At 45.5% G+C, this 19,873-nt stretch overlaps 1 protein-coding gene across 3 annotated transcripts in view; it reads right to left on the bottom strand.

The window, feature by feature from the left end:
* The window catches only part of LOC138625701 (cadherin-10-like), a 52,343-nt gene that overhangs the window by 21,144 nt on the left and 11,326 nt on the right, over positions 1 to 19,873 (bottom strand). For all 3 annotated transcript variants that reach the window (XM_069706801.1, XM_069706802.1, XM_069706803.1), the window contains exons 2-3: positions 8,799 to 9,187; positions 179 to 473 (exon numbers count right to left, since the gene is read on the bottom strand). In XM_069706801.1, the coding sequence (XP_069562902.1) occupies positions 179 to 473; positions 8,799 to 9,035 (532 nt within the window). In that variant the 5' untranslated portion in view covers positions 9,036 to 9,187. The remainder of the gene's footprint in view (positions 1 to 178; positions 474 to 8,798; positions 9,188 to 19,873) is intronic.

The following is a 19,873-nucleotide window of genomic DNA, read 5'->3' as shown; positions in this document are numbered from 1 at the left end:
CTACTTGAATCGTAATCCTTTTAATTCGTCTCTTCGCATGCGCGAGCGCCAACCTTCCTTTGTGTGAACATTTAATTGTCTGGTTTACATGTTTTTTTTTTTTTTTTTTACATGAATGTAATTAACTTTGCTTCTCCGGCGGTGACGTAAGTAGACGAAGAGGAATTCACAGACGTACCGATGTCGGACATCTCGGGGACTCGGGCCATGTAGGGGTCTTTGGTGAACCGCGGCTCGTTGTCGTTGATGTCGTGGATCTTGATGATGAACTCGGACTCGCCCTCCAGCGCCTCGTTGGTGAAGCGGTTGACGGCCTTGGCGTGGAGGATGTAGTAGGCCTTCTCCTCCCTGTCCAGCCTCTTGGTGGCGTGGATGTCGCCCGACTTCTCGTCTATCTTGAAGAGCGTCCCGGCTCCCTCCCCGGTGAGGACGTACCTCACGCTGTTGTCCCCTTTGTCCGAATCCGAGTGGAGCTGTGGAAATACACACAAAAAAAATGAGAACCCGACCACCTGTGTCCCCGCGGCACAACAACGGCAAATTTCATGCAGTTTGTGTCATTTCCATTTTTAATAAATTTCCACTTTTCTGCTCTCCATTGCTAATTGTTATGGCACAACAGTGATTCAAACTCGGGTTTATGAAAGCTTTCACATTTGCCTAATTTGCTCTGATGAGCATCAAGTGTGAGGGAGCCTTTTTTTTTTTTTTTTCCAGGGAACCATCTCCTCGTTAGCACGAGCAGAAACTTCATCTACAGAGTCCAAGAGGAAAATGCAAAAAAACCCAACATCAGAGTGCTGGCTGCATCACGTGATTGACAGGTGATCTCGGAGAAGTGGAGAGCAAAAGAAAAAAAAAAAAAAACATCGCAGCGATGAACATTTTGTACCAGAGATGTCAACAAAATGAAATTTGAAAGCAGAATCACAGGATTTCTTAGAAACTGTGCACATATCAGGGATCTGACCAATCTGGGCCTTGGCAAAATAAACACTGACAGCTTTGATAAGTGCGCTTGCTGTTATTTAACAGATTCATATCGTCTTTCGTAAACTGTCATTGCGTTACGATGACACGCGTTCACCTCGCCTCTGTGAAACTCTCATTCCTGCCAAGCGGAAGACACACAGCCCGATGCCTTTTTAAAAAAGAAACGCAGCGTTTACTTGTATTGTTACATGCAGGTTGTCGCGCTTTTCCTTTTTCTTTTTTTTTTTTTTTTTACCGCAGGGCCGCGGTGGCATTTTTCACAGTGCTGTAAAACAGAACGCCAGCGGGTCGGAGTCTGTGCAGCAGCAGCGTGAGCGCGCGCACGTCCGCCGCCTGCCAATCCCTGATGGATCTGCAACACGACCAACATGCCAGAAGACCACGAGAGTCCACTTGTCTGTGGAGCTCCTCATTATTATTTCCTCTCTCTCTCTCCATCTCCTCTTTAATTTTTTTTTTCCTGCATGAACAGCAGCTTAGCATGCTTTGACATTTTAATTCCGCCACCAAATCCCCCCAACATATTTATCTCAGAGAACTCATCAAAAGCTTGTCCAGTCTTTTCCCCTCCCACTGCTTCCCTGCCTACTTCACTTTCCCCTCTTTAATAACCGAGGACATGGTAATAATTGCAGGGGGGGGGTGAAGGCTAAAAGTGGGGCACATGTTTACAGCCACAAATATGTCAAGTGTAAGTCTGAATGTTTCCCCCGTTAAGGACGTCGTTCTGAGGTCCGTTATTGAGCCGGTGCGTCTGATTTCTGCCGCACATTTTCCCCTTCCTGCCGTCCCGTCGTGTCTGTAAAGGTTCTTGGCTTCGCCGGCCGACAGACTGAGGGGGGGGATATTGTGCGTCGCAGCTGGGTCATATGGGAGCACATTGCTAAAGTCTCCCTCCTCATCATATATTAAAAAGCTTTTCATCCCAGGTGCTCGGAAGCTTTACTAATTCATGCTGTTTTATCAGGGCAAAGCTGGCACATGTGAGATGAACAGCTTTGTGGATTAGCATCTTTAACACTATTTTGTTCGCCCCGCTTGAAATGCTGGTAAAAATGACTGTTTTCATTCCTTTCTCTTGTCTGTCGAACCAAAAGCCGGTCGAGTGTGTTGCAGAAATTTCAGTATCTTTCGGATTAGGATCTAGATTGGAGCGTTTGTTTTTTTCGCTCACCCACTTGAATTTCTGGTCAAAACAAGTCGTCTTTTTTTTTTCCTTTTTTTTTTTTCTTATTATTTCCTCTGTCCAACCAAGCCAGGAGAATATTCTGCAGAATTGTATTTGTTTTCTGCTTTACAGTATGTGCTTCCAAACAAAGACTCAGTTGGCTGAAAACAATCCACTTCAACATTATTATCTTTCTCCCGCTGTTATAGCTCCAATGTCCTTTTCTATGATTGTCTATCAAGCTGCCTATCTCTGCCGGCACAACAATTCAGTTAATAACCGTTGAGTCCTCTCCTTTCGGTGGAGATGTGAGATAGACAGTGTGACATATGCTGCGTGGACTGTCATTTCTATGGAAACAGAGAGATCTTGTGGGTCTGGAGAGTTCCTCCTCGCTCCCCTGAAGGATATTACGAGGCAGCTCCGAGTATCGGTGACCCCGTCCCTCCCAGCTGCCCACCTTGCCGGCGAGGAAAATTTACTGCTGCCCTTCCACTCAAATTAAGAGCGAAAACAAAACCTCTCCCAGAAATCAATGTGGCAGCCCAACGTGCATTCACAATGGCCCCTTGATCAATTTATATTGAAAATACAATTAAACTGTCACGGGGGGGAGAAAAAGAAGCCACATTCAGTGTGGTGACCAAGAAGCTCCGGCTCATCAATAGCTAGCCTCCCCTCCTCTGCCCTCCTAAGGTACCAAATCGTAAAGAAGGCAGAGAGCATGACGCTGTACCCATTAACAGCGGGACCTTTGGTCTTTTCAAAAATAAAAACCCTGATCTTATCAAGTCATTCTGTCTAATGGAGCTTTTATCTTTTTTTTTTAAAGGAGCAGATCAGTATCTCCTCTGTTAGATAAATAAAAACACATTGATACCACTCATATCTTCTGCAGATTGCTGGCGTAGTTTAGCATGAAGTTGTCCGTTTGTTCTTGCAAACAAATGACGTATAAAGTGTTCATTCCTGAGCTTTAGAGGTGCCGGTAGGTGGATTTTGTTTTAGACAGAGCCAGGCTAGCTGATGAAGGTCTAAATTTCCTTGTGTAACTCTCAGCAAGTAAGTGTCTTTCGAAACGAGTACCTGTGTCCAGCTGTTTGCAATCATTTTCAAAAATGAGTCGACATAAAGAACGAGATAAGTTGCACTAAATCCCTGTCACATCAAGAAAAATGCAACCTGATTCCCAAGAATACTTGAAATGAGTTGGAAACAGGTCGAATTTCTCATTTCTTTTTGTTTTTGGAAAATAAGACTTGAAGGACTCAATTACAGGCGAATTGGCTTCGAGAGGAAGATTTCTCTGCAGTGAATCAGCTGTGAAACAAACAATTAGGCCTTTACTTAAACCGCTCTATCATCAATAACATGCTATATATTTCAAAAAGCCTCCACTCAATTAGCCTTCCCTGCTGAGTGATGCCGTAATGTTTGCCACGCTTTGTATTTTTCCACAGTAGAAGATATTTATTTCTGCTCCGACGTGCTTCATCTTGCAGTCTGAAGTGGGCTGATGAGTGAAGTGGCACTCGTCAGACATCTGTGCACCAAGAACTTACGAGCGCTCCGTCTTTGTTTGTGAAATTAATCAGCTTCAAGTGCAGCAAATGTTAGTGCAGTCTCAATCTGGCCGCCATTTGTGCTTCACTCGAGTTTGGGCCAGAAAGATGGCACTGGAAATGGGCGGCTTAGGGCAATTAGCCAGTTAGCCTTTAAGGCCTTGTGTCCTGGCCTGTCGAGAACTGGCTGCCTTCTATGTAGCCAGATGGTAGCCTCAGACTGTGCTCAAAAATAGCCTCTCAAATGTCTGTTGATGTGTAAACTTGAGACATGCAGTCAGAGCTGTTGAGACTTAAAGGTGAAATGTCAGTTAACGTACATTTCTCTCTTCTCATCTGATTTTTGTTTTGTTTTGTTTCGTGCCCCGTGCATAATTTCCAGCATGTCATATTTTAATTATGAGCAGTTGTTAACAGTTTGTATGGACTTTGGTGCAGAGCCACAACACACACAACTACACACAAACTGCAGAAAAAAAACTGCAAACTGTTCCCTCCCAAAAAAAATCAGCTTGTTTTAAGTGACTTTATTTTTCCTCACTGTGGTGCAGCAAACAGCTTTATTCTAAATAATTTATACAAGAAAGTGTGGGGGAAAATATTATTTCTGCAGGAAATGGGTTGTAATATTATTTGTGCACTGGAGGATTTATTAATTTATTTTAACCCAAAAAAGGAGTTAAGACTGTGCAGGCAAACAGATAAATGAACAAAATAAAGGCTGTAAAACCTGATTTGAAGCATTATGTGAGGTGATCAAGGTAATAAATATACTATTTTTCTTCTTTCCGGATCAAATATTGAATACCGCCTGGCCAACTGCAGAGAAGTACGAGTGCTGACGACAGAAGATTAATTAATCTCGCCCTGACAGAACCAACAGGTGTCTGAAACAGTAGTAGGCAGGTGATAGCACGGAAATAATTACAGGGTGCTGCGGCCATGTTGGCGTATCTCGCTCAGACATCACTTCGCCCCTGCAACGCTTGTCAGACAGATGTTTGCAGTCCCGTCACCGCAAGACCTCATCGCACCTTCTTTTTTCTTTTTTTTTTATCCTTCCTCGCGCCGCCACAAAGGAGGGGAGCGTAATTGAAGTCGCGTGCGCAAGCGGGAAGTTATCGCCTAATCAATAAACACCGCCGGTGCGTGCTCCTGGTCGCCGCCGGAGACCGTGGGAGGGTTGCCATAGCGCGGGTACAGCCAGGCCTGTACCATATTGCAAACTCCTTGCATCTCTGCCAAGGTGAGCAGCTGGTAATGTAGGGGAGGGCGGGGGCGGGGGAGGGGGGGGGGCATGAACACAAACCAAAAATCCCCCCTCCCCCCCACCCACCCACACACACACACACACACACACAAATCCCTGCACCTTTCCACTCCGCTGCCACAAGACGCTCCAGTCCTTTCCCCGGGTCGTCTCAACCGCTGAGTCATGCAGGACCGGGAAGCACGTTCTGTCGGTGCACATCAGCCTTTTGTGTCTTTCCTCCGAGTCCTAGCCCGTTACCGGAGGGCCAGTGTTCGCCTGGCTCGTGTTTGTGTGTTTGTGTGTGTTTGTTCACATACTGAGAACATTGCTCACTTGCGAGGGACTATGTTGAGGAGTCTACCCACCAGGCCCAGACCCACTGGGGCCTATCAGGGGCTGTAAATACTTTATGAGATATGATAGTGCAGCACAAACACTCCTCAACCACAGGCCATTAACCATTTTTTCGGTGGATGTGTGCCCTTTGGTAAAGTAAGAAATAATGAAATAAACAAACATTCTCTTCCCCCAGTGACAGCGCGAGGCCCTCAGAGGCCTGTATGCAGCTCGCCTGCTAATGAGAGGCTGTGTACGATTCCTCCTCTCCTGCTGCAGGAGGGAAGAGAGGAGAAAAAAAAAAAAAAAAAAAAAAAGTCATTGGCCGATACAGCGAGATTAGCAAGATTAGCAGCCAACCAGCTCCCCAACAAGACACCGCCTGAATCCTCTTTTCCCTCTCATCTCCATCGTGTGACTTAATTTCTTCCTCTTCCAACTGCTTTTGTGTTCAGCTCGTTCAGGAAAGATTGCAATTTCATTTGTTCACAACTCGATAAAGCCGTTGTAAAAAATAAAAAAAATAAAAAAAAGCAACCGGGGGGAGAGTGAGTTTACCAAATAACTGGAGACGAGATGTTGTAATTCAAGTGCAGTTTCATCATTCTATCTTTTACTGTGTGTCAAGAGCTGCTCCCTTGTTTATAATAACCTGTCATTGTGTTATTTCCAATTCATTTTTTCCACCGCAAACAAAAGTGGTTTTGTTGCCTGCTGTGTTCTCCGGCTGCCGTGAAGTCACTCGCAGTGGCAAAAGCTCTTCTCTTTTGTGTGTTTTCTCACTGTTTTTTTTTTTCTTCCCTTCAGACACTCTGACATTGTGAAAATATGGCCTCCACCTGAGGATACAGATGCAAATGGTTGTTCTACTCCATGTCGAACTCCAAAAAGCCATTCATTCCCTTCAGGGCCTCGTTCACCACTCGTACTTTATCTCGCAATTAACAAACAGTAATTGCAATCAGATAAGATCTACATACTGCAGTCCTATGTGACAACTGGCTAGTGAGCCAACAATGAGGAGATGCACCCAGCTGCATGTACTTGGTGGGGGATGAGGTGGGAGGTGGGAGGGGGGGGGGGACAACAAGCGTTCAGAGTCATGATTAAGAGTGCCGCTCGAAGGTTGATGCCTTAATGGTGTCTTCAGGAGACGGGCTCTTAGGCCGCGGCCTCTGGCTCTCTAAGTGTGTACCACACTCAGATAATCCATTCTTCTTTTGCTATTAGTCCTTTTACAAGCTAAAAGGACGAGTGGCACATCAATCACCACTCTCTGAAGACAAAGTGGTTTGATCAAGCTCGGTACTTACTTTTGATCTTCACTCATTCTGCTTTTTTTTTTTTTTAAATTCTCCTTCTTTTCAACTTTTTTGTGTGTGTGTGTGTGTGTGTTCCCTCGTATTTGCGGTTGTAATCCTTTTAGACCAGAGCTGAAAGTCAACCCCATCACTCGGGGAGAGGACGTATGTTGCGGACTCTCATTTGGTTGGATGACTCTATCCTCCGCGGACGCATGATAGGAATGCAAAGCACCAGCCCCATTCAACTCCTCGCACAAAACAGCCTTTCTTCCTCCCCCTTCCTCCCTCCCTCCCTCCCCCCTTTCCCCTCCTCCCCCCCAGCCGTCCTGACCTTGCCCGCGACGCTTCACAATCTCCTCAATTACAGTAGGTTGGAAGAGGAGACCCCCCCCCCCATCCCATCCCCTCCCCGCCCGCCCACCCAATGTTATCTGGGTCGACACTGTGTTTTCATTTTGCTGAACAAATAATACGTTCGGAGGAAGTCATATTTTTACTGTAGGGGACGAGACGGCCGCTTTGGGACGGCTTGACGTGAGCGGAATGGACGTCGCGCAGGCAGCCACGGAGCTGACAGAAAGCACAAAACATATCGGACAGGACGACAGCAAACAAAGCCCGAGGATGGATGGATGGAAGTCCGATACATGAGCATTACCCGATCGGAGTATCACGTCATGTCGACTACGAGATGGAGGGATGATTGCCGTGTTCTCCGGGACAGAATGATGCATTCATGTACAGGATGTTATTTGTTCTGAAGCTTCTCATTAAGCGGCGATCTCTTCGCTTCAGTGGAGTTTCGAGAGGATAATTACATTATGAAGAACTCCATTATCATACCTAGAAAACCACAGGTAGTCAGTTCTTTCCCCTTTTTTTTTTTTTTTTTTTTTTTTTTGTGCTATTATAGACACTGAACTTTTCAAAATTGCTGTACCACAAATTCAGATCTTTTTTGTGTTTCTGTAAAATGTAAATGAAGCAATATCTGGTGGAATTTGCATTGATGGATGTGGAGGATAAAAAAATTTGAAAAAAAAAAACAACCTAGCAGAGCTGTCTTCATAAATATGTATCGACAAGACCGGTACATAATGAGGCATTTTTAAGTGAACAAAAATAGCAACTTTTCAAATGTTGGCAAGTAAAAAGTTCATTTTGTGTTGTTGCACAGACACTGAAAAAAAATAAAATAATTTTCCCTCCCAGAAGGGTAAACAAACAATAGACATCGAGGAAAAGACACCGAGACGGGGAGAGACTACAGGAGACTGCAAGGTATAATTTGTCAGATGGAAGTTGTTGCAAACATCTTGATCACTGAAGGAGGTGTTTGATGTGGTGTTCCCACTTCTGAGAGGCCACTTATCAACTTAACATACCAGTCAGTCACTCAGAGGTTGTTTTTTTTTTTTTTTCTTCTAATGATGTGTAGGCGCTGCACTTTTCTTCTCAACTACGATGGCTGGTTACGGCTGCTCACACCAACTACCGAACACTTCCCTTATTCTTTGGAAACAAACTAAAGCTGGAAATTAAAAAACTGCGAAAACAAATTAGAATTTTGAGGAAGCGGAGACTCGGATGAAAAATAGCCGATCTTCAAGTTTGGACAGTTTCTAGATTTTCTGTTCAAATACTCAGCTTATTTTTAATATGAATGTTTGTTCTACTTCAAATCAAACACATGCTAAAGACACAAATTTCACTCTAAATCTGCATTATTTTGCATCTTGTTTTTCACATGACTAATCTTGCAAATGCAGGCAAATCAGCTCCAACTGATGCCAGTCTGACCACCGGCATCGATTTTATCAAAGTAAAAGCACCCTTATTTTGTTAGGTTAGAACTATACTCTAATATAGTTTAATATTTTCATACGTAAATTCATATGACTCATCTGCATGGCTTATGGAGGAGAAACCACTCCGTGTCGAATTAAACTGCAATTTTCTAATTTGGATATTTTTCTGTGTTTTTAGGTGTCGTCCCCGTCGGGTGCTTTTTTTTTTCCGTTTGTTTATCCGTTTGGGTGATAATTGCGTGAGTTTGGATCAAATAAGCAGGTCTGACACGGAGCTGGCGTGTTGCACATCACCTGCAGGTTTCGGTGCGACGCAGCAGCTGTTAGTCCGGATGTTTCCGGTAAAAAGGAAAAGCAAAGAAGTCAGACTCTTACCTTTCCGACGTACTGCATGTCCGTCCCGGTGTACTCCTCCAACAAAAAGAACTGGTTCCACATCCATCCTCGTTTAGAGCGTCTGAGCGGCACTCCGTTGGCATCCTCTCCCGTCAGCCCCGCCGCCCCCCTCCGCCCCCCTGTAGTCCTCCGCAGGGCCCTGAGCCCGTTCCCCGGAGAGCTGAGGTGGGCCGTGGCCCACAGCATCATGAAAGCGCAAACCGTCCTCGTATCCATGGCCAACACCGCCACAGCACTTCGCTCTTCTCCCCCACCTCGGCGGTCTGAGTCCGGCGTTTGTTTCGGTCAGAGTACCGGATCAGTTCTCATGCTGTAATCTACTCAAGCAGGAAGGACTCCCCGGACTCTCACAGGGCGGCAACCGGCACCTAGAAGATTTACACAGACAAACAAGAGTGTCAATACTGGGAGGGGAGGCAGCTATTTGTTACTGGAAAACTTCTCCTTTCATAAACTGGAGTTAAAAATCAACTCGCTGTTTTGTCGAAGCGGTATGAAACGGGAGGAAGAACAAACAGGGTGAGTGTCCAAAGAGGTGCTTCAAGAGCTTCTTAAAAAAACACTCGAGATAAAAAAAAGTCTACGGAAGCTCTGAAATCTTGAAGGCTTAGAAAGTAAAGTAAACAAGCCTCTCAACAAGGAACACATATTATAAAGTTACCTTTACTTTGCTCTACGTTTTGTTTCCTTAATGAACTTCGCACAGAAAAAAACCTTGTTAATATGCACGTGACGTGACATCAACTTCATTTTGATGCTCGAACTGGGCGGTGAACAGGAACCAGCGCGTCAACATCTTCCTCTTCGACATTGAAACTTGTGCGTCGGTACTTTTCACAAGCTGCCGGTGTTTCTTTTCTGCCCTCTCTTTACATCAGGTTATCAGGGCGACTCACGATGGCCCTAAATAGACATTACCCAGGGGGCACTGCGTGACGTTCACCTGTTCCCGTTCTCTCTGGCTGCTTTTCTCTGTCGGAGGCGAGTCTACGTAACACGATATTAACTTTACGACAACGGTGGCTCGACTCCAAAAGATCATGAAGAGAAGACAAACCGAGGCAGATAACATGATAGCAGAGCTTCCAAAGTCAAATCCTTCCGGTGGTAAACACAGCAAGGAGCAGCACGCTGACGTTAGCACCGCTGCTCGTGGGGAACAGCCTGTCGATGTAACGTTAGCAACAGCAGAAACACCTGCGGCTACAATTAGTAATAAATTTATGTCACCATCAGATGTCTAAGAAAAATCATCCTTGGCTGAAGTAGCCATTGCTACTACCTGTATCCAATCCAAATGAAAAGACCTCATTTGAAATGAAAAGCTCTCGAGCGTTTCATAGAGTTGCAGCTTTAAACTGCAAGGTTTTTATCTATTGTTACTCTTGTGAATGAAATGGTTTTCTCCTTGATTAAATCAATTTATGTTGTGAACATTATCAATATCTCCTATTATCTTTCATTCAACGTAGAAATTCCTGACAAATGGCAGCATGTGAATGAAGAACGTACTGGCACTTTTTTTTTTTTTTTTCATTTCAAGAACTGAGGAAAGTAAAAGAGAGAGTCAAACAACAGAAAATGGCAATTCATGACAGGAACGCAATCTACAGATGGTTTTTCTGCTGTTGAAAGTTTCTACTTGCTTTAATAAGTGATGTAAAGACACTGGAATGGCAGATCTAAAGCGACTTTGATGTAAAGTTTGGCAACCACTTCATAAAACCAGCCCCAAGTCAAAATGTGGATAGAATTAAAGAACAAAATATTCAGATTTCTTGGTTATTATTTTGTACTTACAAAACTTTTGGTTCAGATTCGGGTTTGTAGTTTTGAGTTTTAATTTCTTTAATTTCTACTAATATACATATATTTTTTTTCATCGCACCTTCAGATGTGTTGGTCACAAACTGACGTCCAAGAAGTCAGACTTCAAACCCACAAAGTCCTGAAATAATTGGTTTCAGTTTCTGTTCACCGAATTTGACCAAAAAAAACAAAGCTTTCAGGTAAATTTGCCAAACTTTCACCACGATTCAGCTTCTCAACTGTGAAGATGTCCAGCTTCTTTCTGTTTAAAATGATTAAAAGTGCATTTCTACATGCAGTGAATGGTTCAAATCTTGAGATTAATTTTAATAAACCAAAGAGATCATCCAGAAAACGATCATGACGGATAACTTGATCATGAAAAATAACCATCAGTTGCAGCCATATTCCCATATCAAAGCACCATCAAGACATCTATACCGAAATCGTTAAAATCAAAATACTCAAGGCGGAAGATCTGGAGTAATGTAACAGCAGGTCAAAGACAGAAATGATGAAGGCGATGTGGAGACTTGAAATCAATCAACTCTCATCTTCCCATCCACACCGGCCCTGACACACATTTATGCGCACACATGTATGTTGAACGTCAGTCACCTGATTGACGGGCAGGCCGAGTGCTGCTGCCTGACCTGATAAATATCAGATTAGACATTTTTACACGTCAACGTATGGTCTTACATCTTGTACAGGATGTGTAGAGCTACTTTATCTGCATTAAGCCCCTGAATCAACATCTAATAGAGTGCAGGGCTGCATGTGGAGCGGCCCCTTCTATCTTTTGAAACAATCTGCTTCGGCACACTTTGTTATCAGACCCGGCAGAATGCCAATGGAGACCCTGGGCAATGTCAACCCCAGTTTATTACCTTAAGATCAGTGTAAAGATACCCGAGCAAAATGACTGTTTGAAAACCGCAGAGTGCGGCCCCGGTGCGGTACGGCGGAATATCTGGGCTCTCCGTCGCTCTGTCCGCCCGTCCTCTTTCATTCCTCGTCTCTGTCCGCCCGTCCTCCGAAGGCCAACGCGGTAACGCCGGCAAATGTAAGAAGGGAAAACGGAACAAAAGGAGCAGCGCAGGACGGAGGTGTCGGGAGGGAGGAGGGGCTGGGAGAAAGAGAAAGAAGGCCACGTATTATGCGTTTGTTCCCATAATTCCTTCGGCGGCTGGCCGATATCCAGGCCGCCAGTGTTCCTCGGTAGGAGGGTTATCAGTGGGTCCGCTGGGGAGCGTCTGCAACGGTCCTCCGTATCACCAGCTCTCAGAAGTGCAAGGGGAGGGGGGAGGGGGGCAGTCTGGCCCACCAAATGTACGGCAGGTTCGGTCGACTTCCCTTCGCACAGCATGTCGGGGAAACGAGAGAAAACGACATCTCCGGACATGAATTAAGCACCCTGACCTGCATGCAGAAGTGGAGCCAGACAGACTGAAGGCCGTGAGGGGAAATGGAGCGCGAGGAGAGGCGTGAGAGGAAAGGTGCCGGCTGAAGGAAGGGGGGGGGGGGTAAAGGGAGGTGGGGGAGGAGGGGAGGGAAAGAGAGGAGGGGGGAGGCAGTGGCGCTGTCACAATACCACAGTTTCGTCTTGGATAACAGAGCTAAGTTTAGTATCTGAAAAACCTGATACCACAGAAGTGAAGGAAAAAAAACCATCAAACAATGTCACAGAACAACCGCTGAGGTTTTATACAAACAGACGTCTCACTGCATCGACTGGGACAGATTTTTGTTGCAACTTTAGTACAGTTTTTTTTAATTTTTTTTATGTTGGCTCGGCGTCTTTGTTGGCTCGATAGACAAAATACAGTAGCTGCATATTTCACCACTGTGCCCGTCTGTCAAGCTCGTATGCGGTGCAGACAGTTATGGTTCAAAACATAATGGAGAGCTTGATACGATTGTGTGTTTTCAGCTGTTTGGCTCTGTTTGTAACACTGGCAGAGGTTCATAAAGACAGCTTGACTGTCTTGTTTACTTCCACTCCTACAAGCCCGTCCCAGAGTTCACCGAGGGCACCGACTCCGACGTCATGTAAGGATGCTTCTCGACTCTGAAGTGTTTTTTTGTTTTTTTTTATTAACATTGCGTGGCGTACCTTACTTTGCATACGCCAGTGAAGAAAAGGGGGAGTCTCGCAGTGGGCTGCAGAGCATCACAAAGCTTTATTCCATTGCATTATGTAGGAGTCAGTTCCTCAGAAATGTATTAAGACGAGGATGAAAGGAGAAAGAGGGAGTGAAGGAAGCAGAAAACACATAAAACAAGAAAAAAAAATAAAGTTACAAATTAAATTTGAAAAAGAAACAAAGAGAACAAACATGCTAGTTAAAGCGAGTTTATGATTTCCACAGCCGCATGTCTGCAAGCGTCCGTGTGGGTCCTTGTGATGTAAATTTTGTTGTCTGTGCAGACATTTGCATGCAGCTCAGGTGAACTGTCCGCAAAGCCAGCGCACCATCTGATGTACATGTGCCAGGGAAAAGTAAACTGGAAGCTCATTACATGCATCATATGCAAAGCATGTCCTATTCTTGTTATGCATATGCACAAACTGTTTTCTTTTTCTTTGGGAGGTGCGCTTCTTGCTGTCAGGAGGATGTCGTTACGTTTCCCTGACTGCAGTATGGATAGAAGTGCACGCTAGTCTCCGACCCTTATCTGTTCTGAAGTACGACAAGTGCTTTAGCAAACTAGCTGACACAAGTGAACATTATTTTTAGGACTACAACCACAGACCGTATGAATACCACCGAGCGCCGCTAGAGGCCGGCTCCCAAAAGCTTCCGGCTCCGTAGACTCCCATTCAACTTCTCATAACATTTGAAGTTAGTAAATTTTGTTATTCTGGTGTGTTAGCTAAAGTTACTCCTTCTTATTGGTTTTCTGGCGGTCCATCTGAAAAAATTCCCATCATTACTTATACAGTATATCAGGCCTCAAAAAGGTATGTTTTTGGGGGCGTGTCTGTTGCTGTGCAGATACGTAGGGCTTCAACACACCTAATCTTTTCTTTTTTGGCATCTTGCGTCTGACCAACAGTCTGAAACCAAAATGTATTCGGTTTACAGTTATCACAGAGAGTCTGGCATTTTAAGAGGCTGAAAAAAATATTCCTCTTCTTAGTGTTTCTTTGATATACAACCAAAAGCCTATAACTGATTATCAAAACAATTTGTTTCCATCTCCAGCTAAATTAAATCATCCCGTCGTCTGCTGTCCATCCTCCCAAACTTCGGCCGTATCCTTCAACGCGATTCCCAAACTCTTGAGTTTTGCTTTATGTCCTCTGGGTGAGGCGGCCGAGTGGGACTCCAACATACAGATCACGGGCGCTGAAAGTTAGGTATCAGATGTAGTTACCGTGACAACGCTGAGGGGCAAACAGGGGGGGGAGAGAGAGAGAGAGAGAGAGAGAGAGAGAGAGAGAGAGAGGTGGAGTGAAGGAGAGGTAGAAACGTCCTGTCAGAGCAGCGTCAGCAGTCAGGCCGGGGGACCGGCCCATCCATTACGCTACCTGTCTTCCAGAGGCATGCCCTGCTTTCCCCTGATGAGGCAAATTGAAGCTGGGGGTTAGGTCCCCTCGTTCTCTTTTCCCTCATGCGTTGCAGTTTATAGCACACCCGCCTCCCCCCCCCCCTCTTTCTGACTCTGTCCCGCCCCGTGCATCTGCCTACTTTGCTTGCATAGGCCTGAACTGATATGCATTATCGCCTGTGCTTTTTGCTGAAAGCCAGTCACTTTGCATGTGTCCTCTGCCTGGCTCAGCACAGGGAGGAGGGGAGGACGACTCCCAGGTCAACAGTGCGTGTGCTGATGGAAGCAGGTGAAAGTGAGATGGACTGTCAGGCTTCTTAATAATGCCCGTAGAGAAAAAGTCTCTCAGACCACCGCTCTCCACGTTCTCTGAACTGAAACTCTCCTGGCAGAAGCTCTGGTTTCTATCCAAACCTGCGCGGTGACTGGATGAATGTTCCCTGCTCTGTCTCGATCTCTCTCTCTATATATATATTTTTCCCCCTTTTTTTAATTTATTTTTTATTTCCCTTCCCCCAACTCCCAGCACACTCGACTTCATGAATTTACTTAATTGACGCTGGTGAGGAGCATGTGGGACTTTGAGCTATTGATTTGCTGTAGGCTTCGGCGTGGTTGGAAATACCAGTCGGTCTCTGGGGCAGGCTCGTGGAGGCTTTCTACCTCGAGTCCCTCAGCGCTGGGAAGCCGGCCTTTTCAATAGATTTCTTCATAATGTCACTGTGGAAAGCTAATGCTTTCACTGTATGGAGGGCTCCGCCGTCCCTAAGGAGCGCTCGCCCCTTGACCACATTTGTCATGCCCCGGAAGCCATACTGAACAGCTCCCTGCCCTGATAATTCTCTTGACAGGGGGACCACGACCGGGAATAAGTCGGCGAAAGCTTTATTTGGCTACGTCAAAAAATGTCATGGCTGGTTCCGATTGCTACGGTGCCGCGTGGAGCCGGTGGCGACGGGACAAAGACTCGCCTCTTTACACTTGTACCGCTTGAGAGTGAATCAAATAAAAGTCGTAGTATTGAGGTTAATTTCTACTGCCGCCAATTCGGATTGGTTTTGCACTACCTTCAACTTCACATGCGTGGAAGAGAATACAGAAAACAGCCAGCATCCATCACAACGGGGCCTCGGATTTGACTTTGATCTGCCGCACTTGTCATTCTTCAGAGCACACAGTTTGTTTTAATGCCACTGTTTTGGTTTTTACCTTCAAATAAAGTTTGTCTAACTAAAGCGACGACGCACTTCACTGTCGCAGTCTCACTCTGTTTCAAGTAATTTAGTGACTACGGTGTTGTAAAATACTGATGGCCAAAACTATGAACCCAAGTTGTAATGAAGCATAATTTCCCTCTAAAGAGACAAGAAATGGAGCAAAACTGGGCAATTATGACGGAGAAAGAATCGGCGCGCTCTCGTTCGAGCCATCTTCCTCGAACGCCTGTCGCTGTAGGTGATTTAAAGAAAAAAAAAAAAGTGCCACAGGTCTCGTCTTTCCCTGTTTGCTTTCTCGGGGAGCACCATCGTCATAATGAAGGTGTGTAATAGAACATGACACCATAATTATATTCTCCCGGTTAAGAGCCAGTGTTTACAACAAGCACAAGGCTGCCTTTATTTTCCCACTCCTTACACGCTCGCTCTCTCTTCGTCTCGCACTCTCTCTCTCGCCCCCCCCCCCCATTGCCCCCCTGTCTCCGCTTCGTATCATGTGCCATTTAATTGCATAAAAAAAAAATGCTTGATGAAAAAATGAAAAAAGTAAATTGCTTTAAATTGCCTGTCACAGATTGTGTGGAGTCGCCATGGAGCAATAAGACTTGGGCATTGTGGTGGGTGCTAGGGGTAAGCAAGATTAATGTGTCTGCAGACAATTTTTGAATGCCTCATGATTCTATGCTCAAAGAATTGCCTGGGATAACATTTCGAATCAGGACAATTAGTTATTAAATGTATCTATCGGTTTTATCGAACACGGGGCTGAGAGGATAGAGACAGGGACAACATGAGCCTCACAAATGCTTTCATCAATACATATTGGATCTGGGCAGCTAATGGCCTTTCCAGTGCACATGTGCTGCTACACACACACACACAATGGACCTGGGTGGCATTTTAGCCTAATGTAGACTTGGAGGAGGGACCTCTTAGATTAGACCTCTTCTCTCCTTTTCCACATTCTCTCTTCTGGTGTTTTTTTTTATTTTATTTTTCCTAACGAGGGATATGAGCGACGCGGCAAAGCACCCTATCGCGCCTGTTGAGCCGAAGACTTCCACAGCAACCCAGAAAAAAAAAAAAAAAAAAACCCAGGGGTGCAATTAAAAGTGAGCGAGGAGAATGTCAGCCAAGGGGATGGGGTGAGCAAGCGAGAAGAGAGGGGGAGGGGATGGAGGGGTGAGAGGAGGAAGAGGAGGAGGAGGAGGAGGAGGAGGAGGAGGGTTGGGCACTGGTGCCACAGGTAACGTGGTCATGTTACAATCCACAGAGGAGGCCCTTAAAGGCTGCTAATGTGCGGAGGTGTCAGCAGCAGGTTGTTCTCTTTGGCCTTCCTCGCATCATCTTCCTCCCGCCTCCTCCTCCTCCTCGCCTCATCTCAGTTTGTTAAGGGTGTGGGGGTGGGGGGTGGGCTCAGATTCAGAGGAGGTGTCACTCACAGCCAGTGTTGTGCTGCTCGCTGGAGAAATGAGCAGCTAAGTCCCAAGTGTGAATTTTAGAAACCGTGTGCTGCTCGACCCAAATCCGGGGCTCTCCATTTGTCTTGTTGCCCATTTGGGTTAGTGGCTCTCAGCCAAACTGCCCCGTGGCAAATTACCAAAAAAAACTTGAGCATCTGGATGAACTTTCAACTTTTAACTCTCAAAGTGTGTAAAAAAAACAAAAAAAACCCAAACAAACAAGTCCTTCGTGTCTCAAAACTGATGCAGATGCGAACCGAACAGAGAAGAAACATTCCTCAGAAGCCTGTCAATATATATTGATCTTTTGTTTTAGCTGAGAAACAGTGTCTAGACACAGTGTCGCATTGCCTTGAAAATAACTTCACCCCGCAATTTGATGTAGGGATGCACATGCCTCGCGAGATGAAGGCGAGGAAATTGATCACTAACAGGAGATTTCAGAGAGATGGGGGATGTTGCCACGCAGGAAAAAAATACCCCCCCAAAAAATACCAAAATAAAAAAAGCCTGCGGATTGAGAGGGGGGGGAAATCATCATGATAAAACGCTGGCGAATAAACAGCTGAAAATCCCCAGTCAAATTGGAATGCAAAGCTGAAGCGCAATTCCTCACTGAACGTCTCTGCACTATAGTGCAAAAAACACCAGAGTCCTCCAGACAAAATTAGGATTCAACCTACAACGCTGGAATAGCACCAAGATTTAGTTAACGGCGCTCTAAGTCCCCTTTCTGCTTCTAAATAGCACATTAAGTTTCCCTGATAGACGCGTTGCCAACACTTACCTTCAGCAATATAAAAGCTGTTATTGGATGTTTATCCACGAACTACAGAGAAACCCGGTGGAAAGAACTGAGAAGTAAACTTTCTGCTTTTTTTATTTTTTTTTATTACCCCCTTCACAAAGAGGTCATAGAAGTTTTTACTTATATGATTCGTAAGGCTCAATCAATTTTCCGATCATGCACTGAACGGGATTTTGTGAGACTGTGCCTCTTTTTTAATAAATGGACGACAGTAATCCAAACAAATTAGCCGGTGCTATCCCTGTCAGAGGCAGGGTTAGCCCACAGCATTCACGCACCGCTCCAGAGCTCACTGCAAACACATTACCTTGCCTGGCTGCCCAAATGCATACCAAATAACCCATATAAATCATACAATCTGGGCCAAGTCAATGAGAGCTGTTTTGCCCGTTTTTTTCCCAGTGTTTTTTTCCTAGTTATTTCCACTGTGCCATCATTCAGCGACGAGTCCGCGTCACTCGGTCCGAGGCGCTCCCGGCCGTCGTCGGAGTGGCCCAGTTTGAGAAGCCACGCAGGGCTTCCTGAAGTAACCACTCCTCCTCCACTGCACTTGGTTTTTATTTGTATTTTTTATTTTTTACGTCTCCACAGTCTGGGCTAAATTGTGGGCTGCCAAGCTCCGCACAACAACTGCTCCGTTCCTTTTAGCTCGCTCCCCCTTCATCTTTCTCCCTGTTGTCACTGTGACCAAAACAAAGATGGGCTTCTATGAACCAGCAGAAGTGTTTATGGCTGTGTTTGCCGTTGGAAGTGACAAAAGCAGCAGGCGAGGACCCTCTCAGCACATTATTTTAAAGGGTCTCTCCTGATTCTCTTCGTGTATTAGGGCTGGAATCATTTTGTTCCAGCTCCAGTGCCAAATAATGACTTTTCAGGCCTGAAATATGGTTCTGGCACTATTCATCACGGACAACACAGACTCTCACTTTTTTTTTTTTTTTTTTTTTTTTTTTTTTTTAGCAAGCAGCTTCTGATTCCACTTCTGAGAATTAATTGACTAAATGGGAGCTTAAAGTCATTATCTCCCCTCGCCAGTTCTTCAATCCCGTGCTAGGGGCTAATAAATGGAGGTTAGATTTCACTAAATGTCCTCTCGTGAAGATTAATAACGCTTAGTGCCCTGGTGGCAAACAGATGTGGTCATCCTTGCTCGGCGGCCTGACAAAACGGTTCACGAGACGTCCTCACAAAGAGAAAAGAAATTATAGCTTTGCGGCATTCATCCGGGGACACGTTCGCAGATGAGACATCCTGGCTTGTTTGTTTTCCCCGGCACGGTCACCAGAGCACATGTTGTGTCACCAGTGTGGTCTGACACAGCTCTCTCTGAGGGCACTGACAATGGCGGACGGGGAGGAGGGGGGGAGGTGGGGAGGAGGAGGGAGGAAGGGGAGGCTCTATGGAGGGGTCTGCCGGCTTCCTACTTTCCCCCACTGCGCCCTTTGTGGTGATACACTGGTGGTTATGGGAGCCTTCGTCTCTATGCAAATCAGCTGTTTGCTTCCCAAGTGTGTTTGCGCGGGCCGTGTGCAGTCGAGCGCGAGTGTCTTGTTTCTCTGCACGTTTTTTTCTTTTCTTTTTTCTTTTCCTTTGCCCCGGCGCGGTCTGGAGCAAAAAAAAGGGCAGCGCCGCAACAGTGTTGGAATAAAATCCACAATAAAAGCCGGTAATTAAACGGCGTTATTCCTATATCAATAATCGGCCCTATCAGGATAACAGATCACCGTTTCTTCTTAAATTAATGGTGCGCCTCTGGAAGCCGAAGCATTGATTGGCCCGCACGAAGGTCAAATCCCGGCACGGGGAATTGAAAATCAGCGATGGAGTTGCGTTCCCACATTTTGCCTCGGTCTCCCCGCGGTGACAATTACATGAAAAGGGAACGACGTGGAAGCGCATTTCCATTCAGGCTCGTATCGACTGTAACAGCGGGTCAGCGGCGAGACGGCTACCAACACAATTGTCACACAACACTAAATAATAAATGGAGCTAAAACAAAGACATCACACGCCATAAAACGTGGCTCCTAATAAAAAAAAAAAAAAAGAAGCTGCACAGAGAAAATGTGTTTCCCACACCCATGACTAAGAGTAATGACCTTTCCCAGAAGCCCACAATAAACCAACACGGCGACAGTTAGGAGCACCTGTTTTTACATTATTGATAGCGGGAAGGATTCACACACATTCAGAGGCTGCAGA

This window comes from Brachyistius frenatus, unplaced genomic scaffold (assembly GCF_029030835.1).
Source record: "Brachyistius frenatus isolate BFR_SWC_R1_liver_20210118 unplaced genomic scaffold, ASM2903083v1 Contig_65, whole genome shotgun sequence".
Classification (NCBI taxonomy): Eukaryota; Metazoa; Chordata; class Actinopteri; family Embiotocidae; genus Brachyistius; species Brachyistius frenatus.
Note: the sequence above shows the minus strand (reverse complement) of the source record. Positions and strands in the feature narration are given on the sequence as shown.